We start from the raw sequence: 15000 nt of genomic DNA, 5'->3' as shown, positions 1-15000 counted from the left end.
CCAATTGTAGTGGTTATAATGCTGAGGTAAAATGCCACTTTCATTTCGGAAATTGGTGCTGTACTGACATTGCTTCTAAGAGGGGGGCTTACAGATATAATTATCAATCTATAATAATATCAATCATGATGATCAATAATACCCCATTACTAGCCCCCCTGTTCGTGAAATAATAGTACCCCTCCTTCCACCGATTATATTGATATTAATTTGTATGTAAACACTCGCTCGACTAGACCATTGTCGGCTCTGACTGGTATTTAATCTCTCCTTGAAGTCTTTTCTCCAGGATTTACTTTTGCTAATGGCCTCACTGAGGTCTTTTGTGTGGAATACTTTCTCCCCTGAGGAACGACCTCATGTCATTCCCCTCTGTTTGTATGGAGGCTGTAAAGCCCTCTAAGAAAGTCATTAGAATTTAATTACATGAATAAACTTTACTCGGTTCAACATAATTTGTAGAAGGTAATGCAGTGATATCCGTTACAAGCATTCTAACCTTATTAGAAAGACTGGAACTTCGCTGCGGCTGTCTTGGTTTTTTGCGACTACGCTGTCCTTTTCGATGTAGCTTGTTGAACGTATTGCATGAATAAATACATGAAGCTAACAATAGCTGTGGATGAAGGCTAGGGAACACGCTGCATGATTTTAGATCAGAGCCCATACCCCAGCTAACCCCCATGTTGGCTTGTTCCACTGCAATTAACATTCAGAAGGAAGACACAAAGGGGACGATTTCTCTTTAACCGGTCAGTCTCATGAAACTACATTGTGATTTGATACAGAATGCTTAAGTTTAATGTAACGGTTCATGTACTATCAAAGAGTTCATGTTTAAGGTTAAAGAGAGTTACGGTAAGGGCTTGTTCTAGGTAGTAAAGAGCAGGGAAAAAGCAGAGCAACGGTGGGGGATTACCTCCACGGGGAAAGTGTGTGTGGCTGCACCCAGACCAAAACAAAAGTAAACAGAATGGATCAAATTGGTCCCTGGATGATTCAATGGTTCTCGGACACTAAAACCAAAATGTCTCCTCCCCCCCTTCCCTGTGTGCAGGTGGAAGCTGATGGGCAGCCTCGGCGTGTGGGCTGTGGCCGCTCTTCTCCTAGGGACCTCCGTCTGGACTCTGTCGGAAGCCCACAGAACCGGCAAAGACAGGCACAGGATGGAGACGGCCAGCGCCTCGCCGGTCGGCGCCCCCAACGAGCCGCACGCAACGGTTAGTGCCCCTACCCTGCGTCGATCACCTCTGGAAGTACGTCACCAGCATGTCAGTGCGAACGGGAGGGAATGGAAACTGAGAGGACGTTGAGGCGCTCATAGTTTAGTTTCACTTTCATAGTTAAAGTCATGTTAATGGTATAGGATCTGTGTTGTGGTATGGAAGCATTAGTATGTGATGGCTATGGCAACATGGTTCTGGGGAATTATAGGAAACGCATACGAGTATAAGGCAGGTTTTGGTGTTCACTTACTCAAACGATTTCAGTTCTTTAGCGACGTTGCAGAAACATTCAGTACTAAATCCCTGCATTTAGGTCAGGCAACAGTATTCATTGCATCCATTAGTGCAAAATAGCAGCTTAAATCCGACGCTGACATTTATTTCTGTTGCATATGCACAGGTGCATGTTTACACATCTACACACACAAACAAACACACCTGCGCACACACACCCACGCATACACCTACACGTTCACACACACATGCACAAACACACACACAAACACACACACAGACACACACACACAGACACACACTCACACACACACACACACACACACACACACACACACACACACACACACACACATACACACACAGACACACACACACACACACACACACACACACACACACACACACACACACACACACACACACACACACACACACACAAACACACACACACACACACACACACACGCACACGCTCACACACACACTCTCTTCATGAAGCTTATAGCATTCTTTGAGCTGGGTAAAACATCTTAAAAAGACACTTATACTCGATGTTTGTCAAGAAGTAGAATATTTGCATCAGGACAACGGTGTTATTGCCTTGGTTGGAAACACGGGCACATGGTTGCCTGGTAACCTTGCAGGCTGAGAAAACCTCAATTTCTGTCTTCCTTTTCACCCCTTCTCCTTTTGTGTCGACCTGACAGCCAGTAGTTACATGCGTGAGCTCTTTGTGCAGCCAAAATGAAGCGTCTGTTTAAAATCCAGTCCAACAATGAGGAGAATAAATAAAAACACGTACATGACATGAGTGTGAAATGCCCTTACCTTTGTACCTTAGAGGTAAACACAATCTTTCTCGAACTAATTACTTTCTAAGTGCTGTGATTGCTCGAGCACATTTTGATACGAGCCAACACGTGTGAGGTTAATAAGACGGAGCCGTGTGTGTAGGTGAATAGGTGAGGCCGTTAAAGCGGTTGCACAGCAACAGCGTTCTTCTTGTTTGTGTTCACTGGTGAATCTGACGCTGATGCGGTTTAAATGACTTTTGGATTCACTCAATCCAAAAGCTAATTATTTAAATGAATTTACTATCTAAGACCTTAAGAGACTTTGCAAAAAAAATGTCATTCCTATTCATATGTCAGTTCATTAATACTATTGCAATTATCCTTCAGTTTTCCTTTCTTTTTAATACATTTCCTGGTGTCATTATTGCTTTATCCTAGTATAGTGTTTAGCAAGCTCCCAATGCTTCGACTGGGATTTGTGAAGGAGAGGCACTTTTATTGATGCGTTGATGCGTGGGATAATAATAACTATGAGGGCATAAGCCTCAGGGTTTAGACAAACATGAATTCAGGAACGGCCGGACCTTCTGCAGCTGTGCCTGATGTAGGCTGAGCCTCACCTGTCTCCACTCTCACAGCTGAAACTAACCACTCTGTACCAACCACTCTGTACTAACCACTCTGTACTAACCACTTTGTACTAACCACTTTGTACTAACCACTCTGGACTAACCACTCTGAACTAACCACTCTGTACTAACCACTTTGTACTAACCACTCTGTACTAACCACTTTGTACTAACAACTTTGTACTAACCACTCTGGACTAACCACTCTGTGCTAACCACTGTGTACTAACCACTCTGTACTAACCACTCTGTACTAACTACTCTGGACTAACCACTCTGGACTAACCACTCTGTACTAACCTCTCTGTACTAACCTCTCTTGACACTAACCTCACCCCTCTATACTAACCTCACCCCTCTATACTAACCTCAACCCTCTATACTAACCTCACCCCACTAACCTCACCCCTCTATACTAACCTCACCCCTCTATACTAACCTCAACCCTCTATACTAACCACACCCCTCTACACTAACGACTACCCTCACCCCTCTATACTAACCTCAACCCTCTATACTAACCTCACCCCTCTACACTAACCACTAACCTCACCCCTCTATACTAACCCCTCTATACTAACCTCACCCCTCTATACTAACCTCACCCCACTAACCTCACCCCTCTATACTAACCTCACCCCTCTATACTAACCATTGTCACACAGTATTATGACAATTGTATCCACCCGGCATAGCTGCAGATCAAAGTAGTTTAAATGAATAATTGTAATGATCAAATTCTGTATACAATGAGCAACGATTATTTTTAATATAAATATCCTCTAGAGATTAGATTTGTTAACCTGGATCGTGTTCGTATATTAATTCCCTAGTAATCTGCAGAATACCTCATTTCCTTTTGCTATGGGCTTGCTCAATGTTCCACTAGTCTATTTCAGGTGGCTGCCTTTCAATGAGCTAGACTTGGCATTAGGCTGACTGGTTGGGGGGCTCACTATCACACCAACCCACAGACGTGTCTGAGCCTAGATCCTGGAAAAACCCCTGATCCCTGCGGGAAACTTTAGCTTAGTTTGTTGGCACATGCATTCTCCGAAAAACATGCAGTCAGTATTTTGAACCAACATCAGGTTTACAAATACCCCCCCTCAAAAACAAACATCCCAAATGTATTGTTTTTTTATGCACACGCACATCAGCACAGAAATGCTAAATCAGCACCCAGCCGTGCAGTGGTCCCAATAGTTATGATAGATGAAGCATGCCCACCTCCAGCTCTGTCTGGGGTCTGTCTCACCTCCTGCTCTGTCTGGGGTCTGTCTCACCTCCTGCTCTGTCTGGGGTCGGTCTCACCTCCTGCTCCGGGGTCTGTCTCACCTCCTGCTCTGTCTGGGGTCTGTCTCACCTCCTGCTCCGGGGTCTGTCTCACCTCCTGCTCTGTCTGGGGTCTGTCTCACCTCCTGCTCTGTCTGGGGTCGGTCTCCCCTCCTGCTCCGGGGTCTGTCTCACCTCCTGCTCTGTCTGGGGGTCTGTCTCACCTCCTGCTCTGTCTGGGGGTCTGTCTCACCTCCTGCTCTGTCTGGGGTCTGTCTCACCTCCTGCTCTGTCTGGGGTCGGTCTCACCTCCTGCTCTGTCTGGGGTCTGTCTCACCTCCTGCTCTGTCTGGGGTCTGTCTCACCTCCTGCTCTGTCTGGGGTCGGTCTCACCTCCTGCTCTGTCTGGGGTCTGTCTCACCTCCTGCTCTGTCTGGGGTCGGTCTCACCTCCTGCTCTGTCTGGGGTCTGTCTCACCTCCTGCTCTGTCAGGGATCTGTCTCACCTCATGCTCTGCTCCGGGGTCCGTCTCACTGCCGGCTCTGCCAACTTGGCAAGCTGCTGTGGAATGTCATCTTGCCCCTGTGGTTCTGCCCCCCCCCCCCACCCCCAAATCCCCTGATGCAAAAACAAATTCCTAATCCTCCATCTCCCTCCCCGCCAGAATAGGAAACTAAAGAGCTGTCGATTTGGCAGCAGAGTTTAAAGCCCACCCTCGGGTGAGTTTGGATGGCATAATTATGCAGGATGCTTTCGGAAAGATGCACCCTTGCAAGTGAATGGGCCCCATCAATGTATATTTTTTACCCATTCTTCTTTGCCTGAATCCCTTCTGACGCAGGGGTGTTATCTCTGAAACAATGGAACTTCTCTGCAGTCCATATGAGGCATGGGAGGGGAAGTCTGGTTCAAACACTATTTGTAGGGGGGGGGGATTGATAACAGCTGGGGTGAGGCGGATGGGAGTGAGACAAAATACTGTAAACACATATATTCATATAATATAGCATTCATAGTATTAATATTTGAACCAACCGTATACCAACAAACACTGTGTTAATAAACAGCATAATTGGGCATCTAGTCTAGGTCGAGAACAGGTTAATGGTCATTCATGCGACATGGTTTTGTTGTAGCCCATGGAGGGGCAGACTGGGGTGTTTCTGTATGCCGGGGACAACTGATGCTTGCACCCTGGAAGAATACCTAGAGGCGTGAAGTGAACTTTGAATGAGAACACGGATGAACTTTAAATTCAATCCCCAGCAATGAACCTTTTGTTTTATGTTAAGTAGATATATCCAGTTAATTATGTAAATGTATGCTTAATAAATCGGTGAAAAAAGGGCAGTATGAACCTGTAGCATAACACATAAAAGAAAATGGTTATACATCCGTTTTATCACCTTGCTTTCTCATGTTTACCCGTTTAGAGTGCATGTAGGGTTCCAGTTTGTCCACGGTTCACCACAGTCGAGTTATGAAACACCTGCCAGCCTCATCTCCATCGTAATTAAAATACTTGGAATAAATTTATTGAAAGCAATTTCCAAGAGCACCCATTCCAAATACATGATTTCCGAGCAGAGTACACTTCTTTAGTTTTTGTTTCCAGAACACTTTTCCTGGAAGAAACGTGACTTAAAAAGGGTAAAAATAAAAGTTCAGAACTGAAATAAGAAATGATCCCGCTGTGCTTCAGAATAAACATGTGTGAACAGGACTTGTATGGAGGAAGCAGGGGGCTGGTAAGGAATGGAAGAATGGAGCATTAGGAACTGAAATGTTGCTTTACTTTCGGGGGGCCGAGATATGTCAGATGTCAGAGGATGAAAAATACTTCACAAATACTCCCATTTTCTTCTAGAAATCCTCAATGTCTAACAATATAATTTTGTTTTGGTGTGGAGGTGGAGGCAGTAGTGGTGGGGATGATGGGGGTGTCGGAGAGCCAGGTATCTTGTTTCATACTCAAAGGTCATTCAAATAAATTGATCTTCAAAACAAAATGAATCTTTGGAATTGCTTTATGTTTACCCACCTAGAACCCACAATATTGTTGTGCATCTTGTTTGTGTACTGCAGGAAGATGTTGGGATCAGGCTGTACAATAAATACAATGCAGTGACAGCATTCAAATGTGAGACTTTCTTAATATGCATTACAAAGCAATAACTCCAGCAATAAACAAATAATAAATAGACGAATTATGCCGAATTAAATTTCTTATTGCACCAACCAATTATATAAACTCAACTGTATACACTAACCCAATTTCTTTCAACCAATAGGTTCATTTAATTGAACATTTCAGAATAATGTCCAGAGGCCGTTTGCAAAAAAGGTTGGGGTTAGGTTCCAATAGTGGATCCTTCTCACTTGCCCTGCTGTGCACTGCTATAACGTGCTTATCGCAGCCAAACATACCCGGTATGTTGCCATACGATAGGGACCATAATAAGTGGCTACGAAGTGCTGAGGTAATGAGAAATTGGCATTTGCTTACCACAGTGGTCAACCTATTATGTGTTCCTTTTGCATTCAGCTGCATACCGCATACCGTTGTTGTTTTGGATATGCTCTCCTATATGGACAGGTGTAAATAAGTAAATACTGAAGGGACAAAGAAAAACCCTTCCTTGTCAGGTTGGGGCCCCTGTGTGGGGCCCCCAGTTACTGCACCGCCTGATTAGTTTAAGTCCCTCTACGTCAGATAAAGAACAGCTGGCTGTGGTCTGTCCCTATGGTCCTGAAACAACAGTGCACTGCTTTATTATTTGGCTTTACCTCTGCCTTTATTCGATTTCTACAAGGTTGGTCTATTGAATACCAATAGATGTAATTGTTACCGTAATGTTTTGATGTGTCAACATAAAAAAAACACACACGCAGACAGACACACACACACACACACACACACACACACACACACACACACACACACACACACACACACACACACACACACACACACACACACACACACACACACACACACACACACACACACCTTACAGGCGGTATGGATATGCTGGTTATGTGATTAAATGTGTCTCCAGCATGCAACCCTCATCCTTATCAGGGAAAGAGAGAGGGGAGAAGCCCAAGCTCTTAGAGGGAGAGAGAGAGAGAGAGAGAGAGAGAGAGAGAGAGAGAGAGAGAGAGAGAGAGAGAGAGAGAGAGAGAGAGAGAGAGGGAGAGGGAGAGGGAGAGGGAGAGGGAGAGGGAGAGGGAGAGGGAGAGGGAGAGAGAGGTACCTACATACAGATGTGTGTGCAGAATGCCAGCACAGCAGTTAGCTGGGAAGGAAAAGACTGGGGGATGGGAAGAGTGAATGGGGGGTAGTTGGACTCTGCAAAATGTTCAGGCAAAATGTTGGAGGCACAGCGGGGGTTACAATCCTGCTGTATAAAGCAGGATTAAAGCAGCCGTCAGGAGGGAAAAGGCCTTGGGAATCATGTTGACCGACACACTGATCAAAGATGTGTTATGTGTTGAAAAAGCGTTATACTGGCCCTGTAACGTTACCACAGAGTCACATTCTGCACATCATGTAAAGAGACATGTATGTATTTCAGGATCCGTAGCATATTGTTGCTCCATACAGTTCAGAAAAAAAACCCACATTTATTTGAGATGAATATGCATACCTTTGATTAATAAATATCATGTTGAAGGCAAAGTGGTTATGCAAACGACCAAAGTCCGAATTGGTCTTTGAGTGATACAACAGAAACACACACTTGACACACTGAACGCAATTAAAAACGCAAAAGAAAAATAGTCACGTTGGAGATTATGTGTGGTAACATACCCCATGCATATTCCCCGGTACCCCTCCCATATCAGGGCATGAGGTGTGTCCCCCTACAAGAGATGTGTCCCCCTACAAGCTGTGTCTGCTGATATCTTCTGACCGAGCGCTGCCTTCCTCCCCGAGCCGGCAGCCTCTCTCTGTCAGCGCCGTGTCACGTGTAAAACAAACGCTACATCATTCATAGGAAGAAGGAATGGCTTCTTGTGAGATGATGGCTAGAAGCTAATGGGCAAACCTACGTGGCTCCTTATGATGAAAAACTTTGCCTCAAGATCCTATGACTTCCGTCTGAATAGATCTTCCGCCATTTAGAATTTTGTGAAAAGCAGTCAAAAACATATAGTTGTTTTGTTAGATCAAAATGCTTGGGCATGTATCACCTATTGTTCCATATCTTCCATCTAACGAGAAGGGAAGTCTGTACAAAAAAAATCAAGCCCCCAAGAGCCAATAACTATGATAAGGGTGGTGGCTTAAAGACGCAATTTGACTTCAATGCTTATATCTAAACCAAGATTGACTCCAAAAAATCTGAAAAGAGGGAATCAAGTTGTCAATCGGTTGTGGCATCAAAGTGGATGAGGTTTGTCAAAGAATGCTTGATTTCAGCGACTCCAACGTTGGGACTGTTGAGGTCAACTGACAAAACAACATGGCCCCAAAATTCAATCAAATTGAAAGAGCAGGGTTAACCTTAGCCAATCTTCATCAAACTTGGTGCATTAAAGGGCACATGGGTCATGATTAATTGCCCTACATTTCATCCAGATTGTTCAAGGGGGCACATGAATGTTTGTATGCGCATCACCAGAAACAAGCTGAGGCTGTTCCAAGGTTATCAACCGTAAAAAAAGCAAAAAGGGTTTGTGTAAGGCTTGGCCTTGATAAATGCTGCTTGCAGCTCTAATTAATAGTATTGTTGTATGGGATTAGCTGAATGGTTTGAATGAATAAAGTATTGTGACGGCTTGGGGGAAATATATTTTACCACAAAGTTGGCAGAAGTTAAATAGTCTTTTCTCACTTGCTTGTTTTGATTGTTAATCAATTCATATTCATTCATATTCAATTCATATCAAATATAAGTATTGGGTCGGGATAATGTAGCCTGACAGTGATAAACTCTCTATGTCAGGATGAGAGAGAGGGGGAGAGAGAGAGAGAGAGAGAGAGAGAGAGAGAGAGAGAGAGAGAGAGAGAGAGAGAGAGAGAGAGAGAGAGAGAGACTACAAGACTAATCGGGGTGCTAGTTCAGGAGCAGCAGAAGATAAGCGACCTCTGTTTTCTCCTCCGCTGCAACCCCTCACTTTTCTCAGAGAACAATGTATGTTTATCATGTGAATGGTGAGGCAAAAACTCTGCCCTATACCTGCACCACTGGGCCTAATAACTGCCTTTGTTTCTTCATCAGTATGCAAGTGGGCGTCCGTGTTTTGCACGATGATGCATCACATGCGTGAGTGCTTGTTTATGAACGGGTCGAGTTGAATTTGCCTGGTGGTCATACCCCGGGTACGAACACCTGGGGAAACTAGAACAGGCGTTCAGGGGATGAAAAACTGATTTTCTTTTTAAATGCAGTAGAAACATGGAGGCAAACTCCCACCCATGCACACACATACAGCCATACACATGTACACACACACACACACACACACACACACACACACACACACACGCACACGCACAGGCACACACACACACACACACACACACACACGCACACACACACGCACACGCACACGCACACACACACACTCACTGCATAAAAATATAAAATGACCATGTACAAGCATTCAGGAAAACATATGCTAGGCCGTCAACATGTTTTCAACGGAGGGAGGTACATACGTTCAGTACAGGCACGCAATACTCCACAGATCATATTATAATGATAATTTTTAACCTTTCCTTTTTGCACATTTGTGTACTTGTTGGCATTTTCTTATTTTAACCTTGGTTTTCAAGAAACATGGGGAATCAAATGTTTCCACATCCCTCTGAACCCTCTGCAGCTGTCGTAGTTGTTCTCCCTCTGCCTCTGCCACCGCTCGCTGGCTGTTGTGTGATATGGCCCAATGGTGTAATCGTTTGGCACATCTCTTGGTGTTTGTCTGTCTGTCGTCTTTCCCTTTGCATGTTCCTCGGTGGCGTTGGTTAGTCCTCCCCTCTGTGGAAACGTCAGGTTGGTTTCTGCCCGTGCTCTTGGCCATGTTGTAGCACCCATGTTTTGATGAGTGCTACGACATGATTATACTTTAATGTCCTATATGCTTATTATTTAAAAAAAATAAAGCTATAGATACATCCGCAATTCGCACGGGAATGCAAACAAATAGTTTGTTTGTAGTGCCTGGGTCCAGTAGAGAGGGATCCTAAAGAGATGGTTAAACATCATGCAGAGAGCATGGAACCATTGGTACTCCAACTTATAATGTTTGAAGTTGGCGGTTAATTATATTTGCCGAAAATCAATTTGTGGTTGGGCAATCCCGCAAACTAAATATTATCTAATGTTAAATATTCTTATTACACACACGCACACCCCCAAAAACACACACACACACACACACACACACACACACACATACACACACACACACACACACAAAATGGTCACAAACGATGGCAACAGCTTACAATAACTTATTAAAGTTGAAGACACTGTCTACTATTAGACCTTATAAATACACTACTATGCGGTTATAAAAATAATAGAGTCTGATGGATTTGTAGTAAACACAAAACCAAACCACTGAGTTTGCATATTCCCCACTGCGTGCTCAGGTGGCCTCCTGCTTAAAGAATAGGGCTGGCTAATGAATGACCCAGTCATTTATTTATTCCCTTTGTGGTTCACAGTTTGAAGCCACAAGCCAGACACATTTTTTTACGCCTTTTTCAAGTCTAATCTTTTCCAAAGCCATGTGCATTTTGGATATATTTCATTAATAATTCAATAGGCTTACCTGCTTTCTCTTTAGAGGCTTTTGGGGTCAGAAGAGCAACACAATTCCACACAACTAAACCAAACTATTGTGTGTGTGTGTGTGTGTGTGTGTGTGTGTGTGTGTGTGTGTGTGTGTGTGTGTGTGTGTGTGTGTGTGTGTGTGTGTGTGTGTGTGTGTGTGTGTGTGTGTGTGTGTGTGTGTGTGTGTGTGTGTGTGCGTCTGTGTTTGCTTTCACTTAGTGGCTAGTTACTGAGAAGACAATAAAAGTACATTAAAGTATGAATTAATTTATTAATTAACTTCAGTAGAAGAAGTTATAAACATTCATGAATAGTTTCATAACTAATTTGTCTAATGATCAATTAATAATTGTTTTCTTGTTTTTTAATGGTGTTCATGTTTGCTAAGATATTCATTTATAAATATTTTACCTTTATGCTAATGCTATAAAGTAATGCTTAATTAACTAACTCAGTTAATAAATATACCCTTATTGTAACATTACTTAATAATTGTATTGTTAATGCCTACAGCTTGGAACCTTAGATGATTGATTGAATTGTATTTTGTATGCAACCTTGCTATAAAAGCTTTATGGATGAATAAAACATATGTAACAGATCATATCCTTAAGTCTGCTCATGTGTGACATGACATCCCATTCCGCACTTTCCATTTCTACAAACAAGCTGTCTCTCCTTTCTGCCACATCAGAGCATCAAATAAGACCAAGAAATAGAAGCATGGAGTTTGGTGCTTCTTTCCATTTGTCCTTCCGCCATCCGCTTGCTCCTTTTTCTGCTTCTCCTTCGTTGTCCTCCGCTGTCTCCTTCACATCCCTCTTTCCCGGTTTAATTCATTCTTTCCAGCTCTCCCCAATCTTTCTCCGTCTCTCACTTTGTCTCCCTCTGTCTCCTCCTCTGCCTCTGCACCAGAGAGGGCCTTCTAAGTCCCGTCTGTCTGACACACACCTCTCTCCCTCTCTTCTTGCCTTCCTACAGGACAGGGGAACATCGGATGGCACCATCGACCGATGTGAGTACACTGTTCAAGACTAAAAAAATATTCAACATGTTTCTGTTTGGGAAACAAATGTGTTGCTTGTTTTTGTCTTTATCTTCCTTGTTGAGATTGTATGGCTTGCAATTTATGAACAATTAAAGATTGTCATGCACTGAACATTATGACATCATGATTATAGACAGAGGTTTAAACTGTGTTTTAAGGTGACAATGCGGCAATGAGTAAATATTGTAGTTTCACTGATATTAAAACCAATCAAGTTATTGTTCCTCACCCACACACACACACACAGTAAAAGTTGTATACATAATCAGCCAATGGTAAGAATTGTGCTTCTATGACACATGAGTTGCATTTCTTGTGCATTTGCATGTTTAACAGACTGAAAAAACTCAAATCAGATAATTGCTCCAGCCGTTAACTTTTGACCATTTTAACTGACTCCATCTCAGTTGTCAAGAAGCCATGTACATCCTGTCGATTTAGTTTGTGGTCTAGATGCTCTTTCGTTTTGGAATGGACTTCGCAGATGATTGATTGTTGCTTGGTTGGGTCATTTATTTATTGACTGACTTATTGATTAGTTGGAGAAATATTAGGCTGATTGATTGATAATTATTTTTTCTGCTTTTCCCGTCGATTCATTGTTGTCCTTGGTGTAGTGACTTGGTTATCTACTTCTATGATTGAAGATGGCATTATGTCAGTTGAATGCAGGAGTGTATACTTATTCACCTTAACCATAAGGAGCTATGTTTTTTTTTCTCAACGACTATCTGGAAAACTTCTGTTTATATATATATATATATATATATATATATATATATACTAAAAAGAACAAAGTCCCTGTGCACAGCCTGTTGATTCTCTGTGCTGGTGACGTGCAGTCAACAGTAGCATGTCAAATCAAAGAAGTTTGATTTATTGTGTGAGCGACGTGTTACGCTGTTAATTCGCCAGGTTCGCTATTCCTGTGAGTGAACCTGACGAAGCAACAGCGAAACGCGTCATTCACAAAATAAATAAGCTAATCAGCTTATACCAGTGTGCTTTGTTTGTACACCTCTTTGACTTGATATATACATATATATATATATATCAATGTATGTAGGTATGGACATATTTTGTTTATAACATATTTTCAGCCATGCATGTTGCTCTGTTCTGTTAATACTTGAATCATCACTTGCCACACTGTAGGGAGAGCAAAGACATTCTTTGACTCCCCTTGGAGACCATTCAGCTATCATAGGAGTAAATAGAGAAGAGGTACCCGGGCAACCATGAACTTAAACACTGTGGTTCTTAAACACCGAACCACAGTGTCTGCATAGACAAACTGTTGCCAGATGCTTCTTCTGAGTGTCACCTACTGAGGGTCACCTACTGATTACATCACTTCCTGTAGGGCAAGTTTTATAGTATATTTTCTACTTATTTTAGTAAAACTTAATGCCCTGATTCATGTCAAACAAAATAGACGTCTCTTTCTCCCTCCCAGGTCATTCTGTACCCCCACGTGCATAGTGTTAGTATCACTTATTGTCTCTCTATGACCCCCGGGTTGATCATTGTAGTGGTCTTTCACGTCCCCCTCACACAAAAACACGTCCTCCTTATCCATCCCAAAGAAGAATAAATGTCATCCATGGGTCACTGGAAATGTTTTATTTGAAACAACATCATCACATAAAGTTGTCAAATAGCCAACAGCAGTGATGTGAATTTACAGAATCGTTCTTCATGAACGGAAGATACTCATTGCTACATAAAACATTACTAACTATGGCCCTACACTGGATACGTAGTTAATACAGCCCATAGTCAACAGAGGCAGCATGATGATGTGCTCTTCCTGGGTTGTATATTTTCAGCGTTGAGATTCAAACTAGCAACCTGGAGAGTCCCATTCCATTCACATCAGGCTGTTGTTGTTCTTTGCATCCTTTCTCTCAGGCTCGCTCAAGCCTCTCTGCTCAGTGGTCTGAGTCATATTTTGGTGTGAGTCATGCGTGATGAACAGGGCAATAATTACATCATCAGCTGGGGGGTCACCTTCCCTGTCTGTTGGCGCTCTGAAAGGGAACCCAGCTGATGTTTTGGTAAAACATTTGACTGATGGATTTGATGAATTCACACAGGGCGATTTGACAATATTGTTTATCTTTAGATGGATGCATGGTTGGAATTCATCAATGGATGTACAAGCTTTGACTTGTGTGTGTGTGATTGTGTGTGTGTGCGTGTATGTGAGGACAAGTTTGTCTGGACCTACATTGGCATATGTTTGTGTGCAACTGTGCATGTTGGGGTATCAAAATGTATTTGTAACGCAATGTAGCTTTGTATTATGCTATTATCACCCAATATCAACAAATTTAATTTGCATCATGTATGTATCATCATATGTAAAAGGACATGGTTCTGTGATGTATGTATGTTCATACCGTGCTGTGGTGTCATGCATCTGAAACCTGTCTGTATATTTAACACTTTATAATAACAGTACATTAATTAATCATTATTAACATAACATCATGCAGTAATAAGGATCAACTAACAGTTGATTAACATTTACCTTATGGTGTCGTAATACATTATTCTAACACTAGCCACTAACCCTAACCCTATCCCTAACCCTAACCCCTATGCTAATGCAATATAATAATCCTATGCTTATTGTAATGTAACTGCATCAACTATAGTAGGGTAATGGTTATTTCATTTACCTTGAATGTGAAGTGTTGCAGTTTAATTTGTTGTTCCCAGCCACTCTATGCGATACTATAATTAGCTCTTGAAAGAGTGCTACTCAACCCTAAAGGGGGTTAGTCAACGGTCAACTGTCAATGGTCAGTCAAACAGGGTTTGGCATTCTTTCAAAAGACACTTTTGACTGAAGTTTGATTGAGGTAATCATCAACATCATTGACACAAGAATATCTTCGGGGAACCAGCCCCAAGAGGCTTTTTGTCTTAGGCTTTGTTTACTAGTACATCGCATGAACTTACCCACTAAAACATAGAAGGCGTGTATGCTGAGTCGGT

At 42.5% G+C, this 15000-nt stretch overlaps 1 protein-coding gene across 1 annotated transcript in view; it reads left to right on the top strand.

The window, feature by feature from the left end:
• Nucleotides 1-15000, top strand: part of LOC130386083 (follistatin-related protein 4-like) — a 198109-nt gene that overhangs the window by 3161 nt on the left and 179948 nt on the right. Inside the window, exons 2-4 of the mRNA XM_056594865.1 lie at nt 1058-1256; nt 6072-6116; nt 6247-6301. Coding sequence (XP_056450840.1) covers nt 1058-1256; nt 6072-6116; nt 6247-6301 — 299 coding nt within the window. The remainder of the gene's footprint in view (nt 1-1057; nt 1257-6071; nt 6117-6246; nt 6302-15000) is intronic.

This window comes from Gadus chalcogrammus, chromosome 7, assembly GCF_026213295.1.
Source record: "Gadus chalcogrammus isolate NIFS_2021 chromosome 7, NIFS_Gcha_1.0, whole genome shotgun sequence".
NCBI classification, from domain to species: Eukaryota; Metazoa; Chordata; class Actinopteri; order Gadiformes; family Gadidae; genus Gadus; species Gadus chalcogrammus.
The sequence above is the reverse complement of the archived record's forward strand: the minus strand, read 5'-3'. Positions and strand labels throughout refer to the sequence as shown.